This window comes from Typopeltis vanoorti, chromosome 9 (genome assembly GCF_054136105.1).
Source record: "Typopeltis vanoorti isolate ZY-2024b chromosome 9, IOZ_Tvanoo_1.0, whole genome shotgun sequence".
Taxonomy (NCBI): domain Eukaryota; kingdom Metazoa; phylum Arthropoda; class Arachnida; order Uropygi; family Thelyphonidae; genus Typopeltis; species Typopeltis vanoorti.
Window position 1 is genome coordinate 78,412,796 of NC_143557.1, and position 17,822 is coordinate 78,430,617.

At 34.8% G+C, this 17,822-nt stretch overlaps 1 protein-coding gene across 2 annotated transcripts in view; it reads right to left on the minus strand.

Moving 5' to 3' along the window:
• The window catches only part of LOC150103173 (alanine aminotransferase 1), a 225,310-nt gene that overhangs the window by 183,729 nt on the left and 23,759 nt on the right, over positions 1-17,822 (minus strand). The window contains exon 1 of one of the 2 annotated variants that reach the window (XM_090397350.1): positions 12,009-12,693. The exons of the other annotated variant lie outside the window; for it this stretch is intronic. Coding sequence (XP_090253476.1) covers positions 12,009-12,269 — 261 coding nt within the window. The 5' untranslated portion in view covers positions 12,270-12,693. Of the gene's footprint in view, positions 1-12,008; positions 12,694-17,822 lie in introns of those variants that run through there. 2 annotated transcript variants of the gene reach the window in all.

Sequence of the window (17,822 nt, forward strand, 5' to 3'; positions counted from 1 at the left end):
TCTATTGGCTGCCGACTGTTCACATGACATGCAGCATACGCACTCATGGGAATTCAGCTATGAGTTTATAATTGCCTGCTACAGTCAATCAGTGATCTTTGAAGTCAGTGCACCGAACACAATTCAATGACAATCTAGCAGTGAGAGAATCCCTTTTTATTATTATTTTATATTTTTATTTGCAATAGTATCGTGCACTGGTCTACAGTTTTGTGAGGTTTTATTCAAACATTTTTATAAAAATTGTTAATAACATTAATACTATATTTATTCACCGAGGCAATGTTGCTTTTCAAGCCAAAGAAAAAGAAAAATTGCTGATGAGAGGAGAAAATTTCAAGAAAAATGGGAATTAAATTACTTCTGCACTGAAACAAAGGACAAAATTGTGTGCATTATTTGTAACGAAACAATTAGTGTCGCCAAAGAATATAATATAAAAAGGCACTACGATGAAATTCACAAAGAACAATATTCATGCTTTGAGAGTAAACTGAGAGAAGAAAAATTAAAAAGTATGAAGAATTCACTTCAAAGTCAACAAGTATTTTCAAAAATTATGAAAGGTAATGAATCAGCTGTGAGAGCCAGTTATGAAATCAGCAATTTATTGGCGAAACATTACAAACCTTTTAGTGACGGTTCTTTGGTTAAGGAGCATGATAAAAGCAGCCGAAAACATGCAATTATTTCGCAACAGTTCTTCGTCCAAAAATACTGTGATCGAAAGAATAACAAAAATGGTAGATAATCTGCGTGACCAGTTGCCAGAAATATCCGCAAACATACAGTGCTTTTCAATTGCACTTGACGAACATTTCGATATTCACAACGTGGCTCCAGTTCCTTTGTTTCTTCGAGCTTGCGACGACAATATGAATATTACTGAAGTGTTCTTGGAAATTATTCCCATTCATGGAACCACTACAGGGGAAGACATTTTTGAAAAATATCAACTTCCTCTGAAGAGGCTCGTAGAAGTGACAACCGATGGTGCTCCAGCAATGACAGGCAAAAAAAGGTTTTGTGTCAAGACTTGCAGCAAAGTTAAAGGAAATGTATCCAGACATTCCAAAACTGCATTATTCATCAGCAGGTCCTGTGCTCCAAAGTATTAGAAATGAGCAGCATACTCAAGCCTGTGACAAATACTGTGAACTTCATCTGATCCAGAGGACTCAATCATTGCCAGTTGCACAATTTCTAAAAGACTTGGAGAGTGAATTCATTGGTTACCTTGTCATAAGGTTCTAAAAAGCTTTTTTTACTTTTAGAGATCAAATTGTTCCTAGAAATGAAAAATCCTGATGTTGCATTTCTTAATGATCAGACATGGGTACAAGATCTGGCATTCTTTGTTGATATTACAGGACATTTGAATGATTTAAATGTCAAACTTCAGGAGAAAGATCAGTTAATAACACACATGTATGATGCACTGGCAAGTTTTAGATTTAAGTTAGTTTTGTTTCAAAATTATTTAAAAGAGAATATTCTAAATTGTTTTCCTATGTGTGAGCAGTTAAACAATAAGAATCAAAGTTTTACTTTTCTCAATATTGTCCCAAACTAGAAAAGATAAAAGAAGAATTTGATAGCCGATTTAAAGTTTTTAAAGAGCAAGAAGAAGTTTTTTCGCTTTTTACGGATCCTTTTTCCTTTAATTTCGAAAAAGCTCCTGTTTGTATTCAAATAGAACTTATTGATTTCCAAAATGATTCCATTCTAAAACCGAAATACCAAGAAGTTGGTGTACCAAAAATATACAGTTATTTAGGTCAAAAATATCAGAAATAAAAAAGTTTGCAGTTCTGTTATTTTGGAAGCACCTATTTATGTGAACAATTATTCTCATGTATGAAAGGTAACAAAACTGCCCACAAATCAAGATTAACCGACATCAACCTTTCTGCCATAATGAAGGTTGTATGCTCACAATCTTTGAGTCCAAATTTCGACAGGCTGGTTAATAATAAGCATTGTCAAGTGTCAGGGAAAAAAAATAAAATACTGAAATTAAATTATTATAATTATATTATGCAAGTATATATATATATATATATTTTTTTTTTTTTTTTAACCCAAAAATATAATTTTTTGGGTGAAAAAATATTTTCAGTAACATTTAAAAATTCCTTTAAAAATTAAAAATATAGGCTCTTCCCCCCCCCCCCCCAAATATATAGAAGTATTTTATTTCAATGCAAACACAAAAAATTTCAAACTAACAGGATGCTCTGTAAATTTTTGTGATGGTTATTAATGAGAAGTTATACTTTTTTTTTTAGAATGTATAAATATATAAATATTTGATTTATTTAGATAAAATTTAATTTCGTTTTAATTAAATTTTTGATTAAATGGATTAAATGCTATCTATCGTAAATATTAATATAATAAAAATATTCTTTATATTATTTTTTTTTGAGTTGTCATAATCATTATACTATTATTTTATGTCTTGTGATGCTTAGAATAAATAAAATTTTTGTTATTAATTTTCCAATTTATTTATACTCATTTTTTCACTTCCTTTCGATTCTAATTAGTGCAGGTTTTTTTAGTCGAAAATATTTTGCGGCCCAAATTGAGATACAGTTTTATAGCAAATAGCCCACAGTCCAATTTGAGTTTGACACTTTTGCATTAAGGTTTTTATTAGGCCTATTTTTTGCTTTTTTAGAAATAAGAAAGAAATTTTAGAAATAAGCACCATTTGAACCGTGTTAAATCAACATATACAGTGTAAATAGAACTGCTTGTTTTCTAAACAGCGTTATTTTGAATTTGTGTAAAAAAAGGGCATATGAAAAGAGAATTATATATATATATATATATATATATATATATATACAGTAAAACCCCGAAGTTACGCAGTAGGTGGGACTAACAAAAAGCGCGCAAGTCAAATTCGCATAACTCGGGGTATAATTTTGCATGAATTTATATATACAAACATACAATTGGACCAAAGGTTTACAAATTCACCTATATTTTTTAAGAAATATAATCATAATTGTAGTTTTTTGTACATAAAAAAATAAAGTTATTTCGATGTCAATGGTTTCATAAAATCTAATAGATTCGTCTGCCGGGATAATGTCTCTTTCTTGTCACGCAAAATTTTTTCATAGCAAGCTAATGATTTTTTTATTCCTTGCCTTGTGGCTACAATTTATTCCTCGTTAGAATCTATGTCCTCCAAAATCTGTAAACCTTTCTTTTATGATTGTTCTTACTGTGGATTCCTGTAGATTGAACTTCTTTGCTAGCTCACAAATTTTCATTCCGCCTTCAAAATCCTTAATACTGTTGAGTTTTGTTTCCAAAGTCAATGTTTTTCTTTTCTTGCTAGCAGTAGAAGAATCAGACTTGCTTCTTTTGGATAACACTATTATTTTTATGTGATAAAAATTTTTATCAAGAACATAACATTAAACAATCACAAGGTTTGTAGACTATACAAGTTGTGTATGAATGGAGACCGCGCGAAACACGTCAGTGCTTGTTCACAGCATGTGCGACACTGGCGAATGTGGCCAGCACCTGAAAGATACGACTAGTGGTGAGGCGTGAAGCGGGACGGGAATACGTACATATAAGAAACCGCATAAGTCAGGGTATGACTGTGTGTGTGTGTGTGTGTATATATATATATATACACATATACACACTGTACGCCCACAGATGCGAGCCTCCATAGCTCAGTCAGTATAGACGAAGCCCTTTGGTCGGAAAGACCTGGGTTCAATTCCTGTCAGTGACATGAGGAACCTTTATCTGGTCTCTTTCGACTAAAGGTGAGTTAGCTGGTCTCATACCAGTAGGGGTGATTCTCATACCGGTAAGAGGTAAGGGGATTTTTCACCCAGAAACTTGGGTTTTTTGACCCCCGGAACATGCAAACTGGCCCCATGAACACACGTGGATTACAGTCATGAATACGTCCCAGTCATATGCCGGTCCTGAGCCCGGAAAAAATTGGGGTGGTGGGAAAGCAATGGTGAACTACCCTGTAAACATTTCACCAGGAATACCTTGTGGGCAATGCCTACAAAGTAACCTATGGTCAGAAAATGACTGAAAGGGAAGAGAAGATCAGATCACAGATGCGAGACCCCTCGACATCTCTGCGCATGTCAGAAGAAGGAGAATCCATTACGATAATAGGGCAATCAATCCATATTGTGGGATGAGTTTATTATTACATGTCGGACAATTAACTTCTCTTTTATGAATATTGTAGTTCATAAAGTGATAACCATTTTGTTCGTATAACAGTTCAAAAATTTTACGTATAAAGCATGTGATTTCGCGTGTTGGTGACCAATTCATACATCGCCTTATTTCTTTCTCCCCTTCAACATGAATTGACTCTTCTTGGCACTGAGCCAACTGAGGTTCTCATATCTATGGTAGGACAGTATATATATGTGTGTATATATATATACACGTATAAAATATGTATATTTAATGACTGAATCCGAGAATAATTGTAAGGTTTTAATGGTATAACACACTACTAGTTTCGGCTTTTGACAGCCTTCTTCAGGCGACTTAAAAATAGGACACAGCATTAACCTCCCTACCGGCCAATGTGGATGAAATGGTGACACCAAATTGCACTTCTTAACCATGTTATTCAATGGGTTTTAGAGCTTCATATCCAGATTTATCTTGATGTCTATAGACGTCGTGGCTGGTTGGGGATTAAAAACACTGAAGCTTAAAAAAACTGAGAAACACAGGAAAAAATTGCAGTACATAATTAACATGAAAAAACGTTGTAGTTTCATTTAATTCTTTCAATTGTAAAATTGAAAGAATTAAATGTAACTATTTAATTATGACTGCAAGCACGCACCCACCATTGTTTAGTGGGTGCGTGCTTGCAGTCTCTCGTGAACGCCAGTATTGAATAACAACAGAATGGCTATGTGGGAGGTTGTAGCTCAAATTGTTATTTAAATGTTCATGATTAAGGATGATTTCTCTGGACTCCACAATTTTTCTTTCAAAACTCATCATGGCAATGAAAGATGTTTTTGGATCTATCCCAGCAGACTGAATGACCCTGGTGTTCATAATCAGGATTGTTCGAGAAAAGAACATGACTAGACAAGGCACTGGCGAGTGTTCTTTTGTAAGAGATTTCTCTCTTATGCTCCTCTACGTAATTCAATAGATTTATCTGTTTGACCAAAATAAGGGATATTACAGTCACACCATATCTTGTACATGCCAGGATATTTCAGATTATGATGATGAGGCTTCGGATGGCTTACTAGAGAGTGGATTTTTGGAAGTGTAGCAAATAAAGTCCTGATGTTATATTTCTTAACTCTAGCTAATTTTTGAGAAAATGAACTGATGTATGGGATAGAGATATTACCCTTAATATCAGTGCAGTGGCTAGGAGGATCTAGAAGGAATTTTTTAATGGTTCTATCAGAATATCCATTTTGTCTAAAGACATGTGAGAGGTAATTAATTTCTTTTTGTAGTTCATCCGGGTCATTTAGAAGAGAGATTGCTCTATGTCCTAAGGTAGAAATAGTTCCAAGTTTTTGTGGAGGAAAATAATGGGACTGACTATGAAGATATCTATTAGTGTGTGTAGGTTTTCTATACATTGAAATTCTAAATTTTCCAGAGCAGCAGGACAGTTTAATATCCAGGAAAGGTAGGGAATTGTCATATTCAAGTTCAGCTGTGAATTTTATATTAGGATGTTGATTATTGAGATGATCAAGAAAATCCATTAGAGAATTGTGGCCGTGGCTCCAAATAATAAAAATGTCATCCACATAATGTTTGAAAGTTTAGGTTTAAACGAGAAGGATATATATATATATATATATATATATGTGTGTGTGTGTGTGTGTGTATATATACGGATTGGCAGACCAAAACAAAGATTAGACTTTGTACAAATATATGCTCTGTATATAGTCAGGATACAGGTGGTATCCTGATTATATACAGAGTCAGAACACCTTTTTGGAGATTTATCCTCCAGAAGTTCCTCTGAGGTCACCTGTATGAAATTAGAATTTATGAGTAATTTTGAACTTTTCATAGATTCCCCACAGTCCTGTCTCCTTGCTGATTAGTATGTGGGTCATTGCAAGTCAGTTCTTACCACATTGGGAACAAGGGCTTTTTACCAAACAGAAAACACCATGTCTTGCCTTATAGAACAAAAGATTCCTCATTATGTCGCTTCTAATGTTATTTCCATAGCTGCTGTTCCGTGGAAAACTAGCATCCATTATGCCTCCCATTTCTTCCAAATCTACAGGAACTTGAACAACAACAACTCTCAACATCCCTTTACACTGTAACTGCAAACTCACAGAACCTGCTACTCCCAGTTGTCTTTCATCCCATCTACCTCAGTTCTGTGAAATTGCCATTACCATGACGTATTTCCAAAAAACTAGAAACTTCAACTATTTAAAAATATCAACAGATTATGATGCTCCTGACCCCAGCCCAGGCATGGCATTTATTAATTATAGGTCCTACTACCTCTCATGTGTGGGGGGATAAAAAAAAAGGATACAAAGTAGGGAGAACTTTTTACACTGAAAAAAAAAAAAACATGTTAGACCCATTCCAACAGTCATACAGCCAAATGCTTAACATCTGAAACATTTTTATTTCATAACCCAAATTTTCTAACTGTTCATATATCTCTTGATAATTAATATCAAGAGATATATGAACTCTTGATAAGTACTTTGTCATTTACAGACAAAGTACTCACCTTGGCTCCACACAGACCTCACATTTGAAAATAATATATGGTTAGTGTGTTCCTAATATAGAAACATGGAGAGACAAAACTTGTAGAATTTATAGGTTACCTAAATTCCTAACATGTGTAGTTCACAACAGAATGAGAAATGAATAGTGACATGCTAATCCTAGGCATTCTGTGCAAGAAAATTACATACAACAAATTGGACTTGTGTATTTATTGCAAACCCATACACATATATACATACATACTTCATCTTTCCATTATGGAGCAAATTACTACTATTCAGAATGAAAACTTCCACATTATAAACTATAGCATAGAGGGCATATTTCTTTTTGCCACACATAGTATTTTAGCTAGTCTTTTGGAAATTAATCTTATAAGTATGAAATTAGAACACCTATCCATTCTTCATTCACTTCAGTCAATCAAGCCAAAACAATAAACTATGAAATATCCCAAAGCATACAGACAACACAACAGCATGATATACTGAACCTAGGATAAAGCAAAAACAATTTACAAAGAGAAGAAACATGAGTGACTTCTGCATTACTTTAACCTTGGTATCTCTTCCAGGTCTAGTTCCCACTAATGAGACCTCAATAAAGGTTTTTCATTTGGGTATGGCCCTTTCTATAATACATAACATTTTACACATCCAAAAGGCTGTGTGCTTTGCATTATAGTGATAAGGCAATTGATGTTAAGTCATTAGTTACAATATACAAGTAGTCTAGTCATGAAAATACTGCATGAATGCACACTTTTTTTTGCTTACACTTGGGTAAAGGATTAAACAAGAATATAATTTCTTGGCAAATTTAATTTAATTTATAACTAAATGAAAAACTTTTTAAAACAAACACATTGGAAACAATCTACAAACAAGCCAATGCTAGTCTTTCATGCCACATCCTTATGAAATATCTGAAACATTAATTCATTGCTTTGATAACACTACAAAATTTCTTGAATCCAGAAATTCTCCATTCCCCGAAATTCCAGAATATAACTCCTAGTTTCAATTCATCCATCATGTAAGAAGCTGTATAATGTGACATATGCATATACAATTTATTGAAATCTATTTATAATAGAAAGTCCTATTGTATATTGAACCACAGGCACATGGTAAGATCTGAAGCAAAAAAAAAAAAAAAAAACTATTACTCTTCACAAATCCATTATCAATATGTAAACATACTACTTCAAAGAAAAATTACGGTTAACAGGACTTTTGGGATGGTGCTCCATTCTGAATTGAAATGTTATGCAAATCATGGACACTTAAAAATAAACAGAGAAAAATGGCAAAAACAATTAAACATAATGAACAGCACTAGTTCATTTATTAACTATGAATTAAATCAATATAATGAGAAAAACTAGAAAACAAAGAAATATGGCATGAAACAAATTTTATACACATGACCTAAAGGTCATAAAAAAAAAAAAGATTGTACAAAACATGAAATTCCTATACTGCCTATGGCAATGGTGGCATTTTTTTTTTAATGATGCAAGTCATTACATCACTGAGAAAACCTTCATATTTCACAGAATACACATACATTTAATTTATGTTTTTGAATTACAAAGTTTTCTGAAGCTAAGTTCGAACACATTCTTAATTCATGCACAGTTTAATGAATGTATAATGTATTCTACTTTTTCTGTCATGAAAGAAAAACTGCATAATCTACAACATAAAGTATTTATGTTGTAGATTATTTTATAATAATAAAATAATAATGAAACTCACTATCAACATTCTACAATAAGCATGAAATACAGTATTAAGGTTGAAAGTTTATTTTTCACTAGGTTAGACTATGATAAATTTAGTTTAATCCTTTATCCCAGTGAGAGCAAACAAAGTTTCCGCCTGAAAATATCTTCAGGACTGAATATAGTGTTGTACTATCTTACCTGGGTAAGTAGTACAACACCAGGCAACTCGTAGCAAAGGTGGAGCAAGCTACCAATGCTCCTATCTCAGTATCTCCCATAATGCAAAACACATCTCCTTGTGGATATGTATACTGTTATGCATTAAGGGATTGGCCACTACCCAGACTAGTTTTGACCTTTATTGATTCGTGTGTAGAGGCTTTTGACCTTTATTGAGGTCTCTTCAGTGGGAGCCAGGCCCAGAGTTGGAGATACCAGGCAGAAGCAAGGTCATCTTTACCTATAGGAGTTGCCAAAAAGGTTCGCCACCTTTTTTTTTTTTTTTTTTTTTTTTTTTATTAAATTACTCTGGATTTAGAGAAAGATGTTGAAAGTTTATTTTTCACTAGGTTAGACTATGATAAAATCCTTTATCCCAGTGAGAGCAAACAAAGTTTGCACCTGAAAATATCTTCAGGACTGTGATAAAAGGATAAACTAAATTTATCCTAGTCTAACCTAGTGAAAAATAAAAAAAAAAGGTGGCAAACCTTTTGGCAACACTTTGGTAGCTTGCTCCATCTTTGCTACGAGTTGCCTGGTGTTGTACTACTTACCCAGGTAAGATAATACAACACTATATTCAGTCCTGAAGATATTTTCAGGTGCAAACTTTGTTTGCTCTCACTCAGATAAAGGATTAAACTAAATTTATCATACAATATTAAGGTGGTATGTAATTATCATCCAAGACCTCTGGAGAGTCAAAAGACTCATCACAGGAGATCCCACTGTCACACACACACAGTTTATCATACTCCACCTTAAATACACTATCTCTGCACTCACAACACTCTCTGGCAGTGCAGTCCATTCAAGCACCACTCTCCATGCAAAAAAAAAAAAAATTGCATCCCACCCTCTGGGAATGATCTCTTGTTCTTACCCTATCTTCCCCCATTCTATGTAAAACTCTACCACATTAATCTGGTAATAACCTCTTAGCAACTTATAGGCCTCAATCATATTTAGCCTCCTTCTCATATTCACCAGTTTCTACAAATTACATTTCTTCAATTTGTCTTCACACTCAACATTAGATATTAGAAACCACCTTAGTGTCTGGATCTTTTCCAGTATCTCTTCATTCTTTTGAAAACCAGATGACAAAATCTGTGTGCAGCAATCCTTATGCAGTCTGATCAGTGCTTTATACAATGGAACCACAACATACTTGCTTCTACATGTCAGTGTTCTTCACATCACTGCCATAATTCGCTGTGCTGTCGTTAAAATTTCAGTAATGTATCCCAGAAACTTTAGGTCCTTGTCCACAATTACTCCCAGATCTCTCATTACCTCCAAGACATCTCCCCAAATTTCAAAACCTTACACTTTGCAACACTGGACAATCCTACTCAATTGTTCACTCAGCAAGTGCATTTAAATTTTCTTGCAAAGTCATAGCATTTGCTTTACTCTCCCAGTTTTCCCCAACTTTGCATCATCTGAAAACAAACTGCATATCACCATTCAAGACCTTGCCCAATATCATTAACATACAAGTTAAATAGCAACGGACCCTTGGGGCACACCACAGTGACATCCCTCTTCAGGGATATCACTTTTTCATAGGCAACTTGCTGATACTTATCAGACAGCCAATCTTCAATCCAGTGTATCTAGCACCATCCATTCCAATTTTAGCAGCTTGCTGTGTGGCAATTTATCAAAGATCAAAATAGTGCTGTGCATGCATCACCTTTATGCAATGCATTTGTCATAATAAGCAAGTAGATTGTGCTTTATCAATCTACCCTTTAACAAACTCACACTGACCATCAAAGGCTATTTTGCTGTCAACTTAATTCTGAATCCTGGTCCTAACTAACCCTCTCAAGCACTTTAACCACAACTCCATACACATAGATTGACCTATAATTTGAAGCCTTAGTCTTATCACCACTCTTATGAAATAGAAACTTTTGACACCTTTCCACTCCTTTGGAACATGACCCAGTGCAAGACTCTCAGATTAAAAAGATGTCAAAGTTGTTAACTTCTCGAAACATTTCCTCAGAACACATGGCGAAATGGCACCAACTCCTGCAGCCTTATTAACATCAAGTTTATTCAATTCCTCATACACCTCCTGCTCACTAATAGTTCCTTTTCCACTCTTCCCACTGCATTCAAGGCCTGCATGATGTCATATTCACAAGAATGAAATCCCTTTACGAATTTCTCATTCAATACCTATGTCCTCTTTATTGGCTATCATTCTACCATTTTCACCAATCAATATCATCCTTCCATAATCATTCTTTCCTCTACTGGCTATGCATTAGGGAAAAAAAAAACTTGCTGGGATTCTTTTAGCCTGATTAGCTAACTGTTCCTCATACTGTACTTTTGCTACCCTTATCAAGTGAGTCACCTTCCTCATGTGCTCTTTGTACTCCTCATGCAACTGGTTGTTACCATTCATCCTGTACTGCTTCCATATACCTGCTTCTAGACTGTCTGCCTTACATCTTCATTCATCCATTTCACACCTACTGTATTTTTTTTAACGAATTAATTAGAAAAATGCACACACTTTTAGTGTATCGTTTTTAAGACTTTAGTAGTAACTATGGGAACTATGTAACCTATAAACGCTTGTTATATTCAATTTAGATATTTGTTATCAAAATATTCAAAAAAGAATTGAGATAATCGTTTTACTTGTTTAAATTAAATTCTGCTTCAGAAATCTAAATGCTCCCAATGATTTCTGCACATAAATGCACTGTACGGAAAAACCTCGGATTAGAAGATGACTTAAAATTACTTCATTAGATTACTGGCATATTCCTTATAATTTTAAATGATTATTTTGTAGATGAATTAAAAAAGCACCCCAAGTATTTAATTCATAATGGTTGATACTTATTGCGCTTAAAATATCCATTATTTTATACGAATACGAAAATTTAATCTGTATGGTATTACTAATTCCACGAAAAGTAACATTTGCCAACCGGTTAAATAATATACATTCAAAGCAATGAGTATGACAGATTTTGTGAAAAAGGCAACTTCTTCCTAATTCATGTGGTATTACATGGCAGTATGCAACATATGTCTTTCAGATTGTACCTCTCTCTCTCTCTCTCTATATATATATATATTAATTGTTGCACATAGAATTAGGAGGTATTATTTGTCTCAAAATTCTTTAACATAATAATAAAAAAAAAAATTCAAGTGACCTTAAACAATCTGTCTGCACAGATTAACTAGTTGCTTATAGACAAACTCCACGTTACCGTTTCATCTTATATTTATAAGGATCGTAAGCACTTACCGCCTGAAGTTCCTTTTCGATTTCATTAGCACGTATTACAAGCGGTCCACGTACGGCGTACTCCATTTCTATGAGATGCGGATTCATGTTTCCTAGTGTTATCAATTTGGTCTCCATAGTAGACATACTGAAATTTAGACAACCACCTTGCGTACTGAAGCCTGCCTTACTCACTGCAGGTATCCAAGATTTTATGAACCTTGGAATTTGCGGCACGACTTCATGCGCCGCAAGAGCGCGCAAGCATTTCCTTACTAACATTTCTCTGAACTGTTACATGTGCTGTTATTTTTTCACCGAAAGAGAGATTTTCCACAGAGATGCAAGTACAGGATAATTTACTGCATGATCAATAATAAACAATAAAACTGGATGTGTTTCTATTCTGCACTCACTATAAAAACGAGCAGGTGAAATATAAAGGCGAATTTTTTTTTTACCTTGGTTACAGCACGTTATCAGGCTTAAGCATAGGTCATGCTATCAAGAATAAGGAAGACTATACAACAAATATGGATACTTTATAAACACTTTACACATTATTCAGAGGCTCGAGTTCGAAGTTCAACTATAAGTCAAGCTTCGACAAGTTTAACTAGCCATTCTCCAAATATACTATATTTAAATTAGTTGGCCAAACTAATACACAGCACTAACGTAGGCACGCCCAGCGAGCTTCGAATGCGTTTTCAGCACCACTGGTTACAGTTGACTTTCAGACTTCGTATTAAGCAAAATAAGGGCGCTATAATAATAATAGTAATAGAAAAAAAATTAACCGAAAAAAATATATACCATATGCACATATAGTTTGAAGTATTATATTAACTGAACAAATAAATAGATTATTGAATACACTATTAGTTCTTTTTTTATGCTATTTAATATGTTCTGGAGAGGGGGAGAGAGAGAGAGAATAAATTAATTAATACTTGCGTGACGGGGAACAAGAAGAGAAAACTATATTTTTCTTTTGACCATTTACTCAAACATGAGAAAACCTAATTACTTGATAAATATAAATAATGTTTTTTTATTGTTTTTTTTTTAAAAAAAGGACGCTTAAAACAAGAATATATTGTCTTGTCAAAACCGTTTTTTATTATGAACAGTTATAAAAAATGTAAGAGAGAAGCACAAAACACTGCATGGTGGAAGGTCATGGTAGTCAACCTCGTAGAAGGATATGACATCCCACAAGACATGGGGGGAAATGGTAGAATGATAACCATAGCAGAGGATATAGTTGAGATATTTAATGAACAATTCATTAAGGTATTTCACTCTTGTGAATGCGACATCATGCAGAACTTGAATGCAGGGACGGCTGGTAGCGTGTGCGAAGTGTGCAATATACACAGGCGCCGCAGAAGAAAAGGCACCTAAAAGATGTCAAAAAATATGAGATAAGAGGTTAAAAGAACAACGAATGGTACATATAATTATGAATGTACGTCGTCTTCCGTCCGGGCCCCTTCAGATCATCCCGGAAACGAACAAATAAATTCTGAAATTGCATCTTGGACCCAATTATATCAGTGTAATTTTTTATTAAAATTTACGAAAATATACCTAAAATAGTTCTTTATTTTTTGATGTATCATAAATCAACTTATGATTAATTGTTGAGTTCTGTGTATAAAAAATTTGTTTAAGCAGGACTAATCCGTAGGTAACATTATACTGTAAAGCGGTTTGCATTTGTTTTTCATTTCCTGTTCGTTTTATTCACACTTTATTCAAAAAAAAACTTTTTTGGAAAGGCGCCGAACATTAATCACACACACAAGAAAAAGACTAGGCGCCAGCACTGCTTGAATGTAGCAGGAAAGGAGGAAGAGGCACTGATGGTAAGTGAGCAGGGATATACAAGGAATTGAGTAAACTTAATGTTAATAAAGCTGTAGAGCTTGATGATATATCATCGCGTGTGTTGAAGGAATGTTCCAAGAAGATGACAGTAAGATGACAGTTTTGACATGTCTGTTTAACATGGCTTGCAATGGGCCAGGTTAAAAGAGGGAGAGAGATCAAAAATGTTCTTCTTCATAAGGGAGCTAATAAGACAATCCGCTTACTTATTGTAGCAATGTAACATGCAATAGATAAGGATGTGGCATATACTCTTTGATAGATTGCTGCATGAAAAACTGGCAATAAAATTGGAACAGATAGAGCTAGATAGTAGATCAGTGCTCTCCATTAGAGATTGGCTTTATAATAGACATCAGCAAGTTGTTTATGGAAGAGCCATATCGCAGAAGAAGAAAATCACTAGTGGTGTGGCCAAAATGGCATGTCTGGGGACAGTCGCTGTTTAATTTGTATTCGAAGAGGTCCGAATGGTAATATGCAGTTGTTTGTAGATGATGCAAAATTGGGAAGTAGATCAGAAATTGTTTGCAAGAGGACTTCAATTCACAAGCTGAATGAGCAAGTCAGTGAGGCCAGTTAAATGTGGTAAAGTGTAAGATTTTAAATTCTTGCCAGCAAAGATGGGATGCAGAGTATAAAATTGGTAGAGATATCTTTGAGGGGGCTGGAGGAGATTATGGATCTCGGAATAATTGTGGACAAGGACCACACTGCTAAAATTGTAAAGACAGCACAGCGAATTATAGCAGTGATGCAAAGAATATCAACATGTAGAAGCAATAATGTTTTGGTTCCAATGTATAAATCACTGATCAGACCGCATAAGGAATACTGCGAATAGATTTCGTCATCTGGTTTTCAAAAGAATGAAGAGATATTGGAAAATATCCGGACACTGGTTTCTAGTCTCTAGAATGCTGAGTGTGAAGACAAATTAATGTGAAAGAGATTAATACCAGATTAATGTGAAAGAGATTTTACATTGAATGAGGTAAGACGGGGCGAGAACAATAGGCCATCCTGGAAGCTATATGAAAAGGATGTGAGTAAGGGGGGAGTGGAGTAGTTTTTTTTCCATGGAGAGTGGTGGATGATTGCAATGGATTTTTCAAGAGTATATAGAGAACATACAGTTAAAAGGGGGAGAGTCTTCTCTCATGTTGTTGAAACCAGGTGTTACTCACTCTCAAATTGTGTTTTCTGCAAAACTTCACCAGTCTGTCTCCCCTTTCATTTCTTTCTTCCAAGCCCCAAGGGCACACCAGACCATCCTCTCTTCTTTTCTCTATCTTTGCATTCATATCTCCTATTACTATCAGTATATCGCTGTTATTTTTCAAATGTAAACATTCCTCTATTTGTTGATAGATCTCTTCAACCTCTTCATCTGTATGATCTATTGTTGGTAAGTATCCTTGAATCACCTAGGTGCAACCTAGGTGAGATCCCCCAGGGGCGCACCGAGGTGTGCATGGGAACTGGCGATCCCTGGGTACCCGAGCTGAAGATACCGAATCATGGCGATATAACCATTACATCTGGTTGGAAGGAAATGTCCAACCCACCAAGCTGCATGGAAGGCAATGGAGAACCACCATGCATACTTTTTCTCTTTCTCCAAGTAATGATGAACAAGTCAATACGGAAGAATGAGTTATGCACAAGAACAGATGGGACCCCCTGGGTCAGATCTTGTGCAGTATGCTACCAGGGAGGGGGTTTGTAGATCTATGTTGGAGTCCCAGGAGGATAAAACCTCAAAGCCTCTGGGAAGTTTCGGAGCTAATGTAAGGACACAACATAAGAAAATGAACCTCAAAGAAAATACAAATATGGGCACCTGGAATGTTAATTCAATATATCAAACATGGAAGATGGCCAATATAATCAGAGAAATGAAAAGAATGAAGATATCAGTTCTTGGACTCTCAGAGGTTAGACGGAACGTGAAAGGAGATATAAGAACAGACGATGGATTTAGATTTATTTACTCAGGAGGAGAAGAACATCAAAGGGATGTTGGATAAAAGGGTAGCTAATATGGTGGAGGGATATTGGCAGAGATCTGAAAGAGTGATTGCTTTGAAAATAAAGGCCAAACCTCGAAATATCTTCATAATTCAAGGATACTTACCAACAACAGATCATATAGATGAAGAAATTGAAGAGATCTATCAACAAATAAAGGAATGTTTACATTTGAAAAATAACAGAGATATGCTGATAGTAATGGGAGGTATGAATGCAAATAAAGGGAAAGGAAAAGCGGATGGTCTGGTGGGCCCTTGGGGCTTGGGAACAAGAAATGAAAGGGGAGACAGACTGGTGGAGTTTTGCAGAAAACACGAATTGATAGTGACTAACACCTGATTTCAACAACATGAGAGAAGACTGTATACTTGGAGAGCACCTGGACAGAGAGGTGAAGAAATCAGATTGATTATATATTCATTAACTCAAGATATAGAACTGTAATAAAAAATGCAAAAACTTATCCTGGAGCAGACTGCAATAGTGACCATAACCTGCTCACAATTAAAATAAAAATCAGACTAAAATGAATAAATGAAGAAAATGCAACTAGAAAAATAAGAATTGATGGACTAAAAAGAAAAGATATTAGAGAGAAATATCAAGCTGAACTAGAAAATAAGATTAGCGGCATTGATACTGATAGACCTCTAGAAGTAATCTGGACTGATCTAAGAGAGAAAAATCAAGGAATGTGCTAAAGGTCTTCTGGGTGAGGCAGAGAGGAGAGGAAGGAAGCCCTGGATTACTGAGGAGGTGATAGAAAAAATGGAAGAAAGAAGAAAATGGAAGAATAAGAACAAAGATGAAGTCCAAGTCAGGTATAAAGAGATCAATAAACAAATAAAAATCCTGGTGAAAAGGCAAAGGAAGACTGGCTCAATCAGGTCTGCAAGGAAATAGAGGAAAATGATACAGCAAAGGATACGAGAAAGGTCTATGAAGGCTTGAACTTGATTTCAGGGAAGAAGAGAAGGATAAAAAAACAGTGCTTTGAAGGATGAAAGAGGAAAGATTTTGTTGGAAAAAAATGAAAAAAATGATAAGATGAAAGAAGTATTTTACAGAACTTTATGGAGATGCAATTAATCTGGAATGTGATCATATAGAAAACGATGATACCCTAGAAATGAAGGAATGAGAAACCGAAACAGCCATTAAAAGAATAAAGGGTAGGAAAGTTCCATTCAAGGAGAGTTACTGGAGGCATTGGGAAAGGAAGGAATAAAACTTCTGTCCATCATCTTTAATAGAAGTCTGAAGGAGGATATAATACCTAAAGACTTCGTAAGATCTATTTTTATTCCTATTCCCAAGACTACAGGAACAATGGATTGCAACAAGTACAGAACTATCAGCTTGATTAGACACATTGCAAAAGTCCAAATCAACATATTTTATAGAAGGATGGAACAGATGATAAAGAGGGAATTAAATGAAGCACAGTTTGGTTTCAGGAGAAACAGGAGAACCAGGGAAGCTATCACAACACTATTGATATTGGAGGAAAGAATGATCGAGTGCAATAAAGATTTATATCTATGCTTTGTGAATTATGAAAAAGCTTTCGATAAAGTTAATCACTCTGCTTTATTTGATATTTTGCATAAAATAGGCATAGATAAAAATATTATGAGAATTTTGTTCAGAATATACAAAACTCAAGAAGCCAGGGTCAGATTTGAAGCAGAGGATACTGAATGGATCCCCATAAGAAAGGGTGTGGAATGTCCCCACTCCTTCTTAATGTCTATAGTGAATGGATGATGAGGGAGGCATTGGAAGATCTGAAGGATGGAATAAAGATAAACGGACACCTGATAAATAATATAAGATATGCAGATGACATTGTACTTATGAGCGAAACAGAGGAAGGCGTGTTGGAAATGAGAGATATAAAATGAAAAT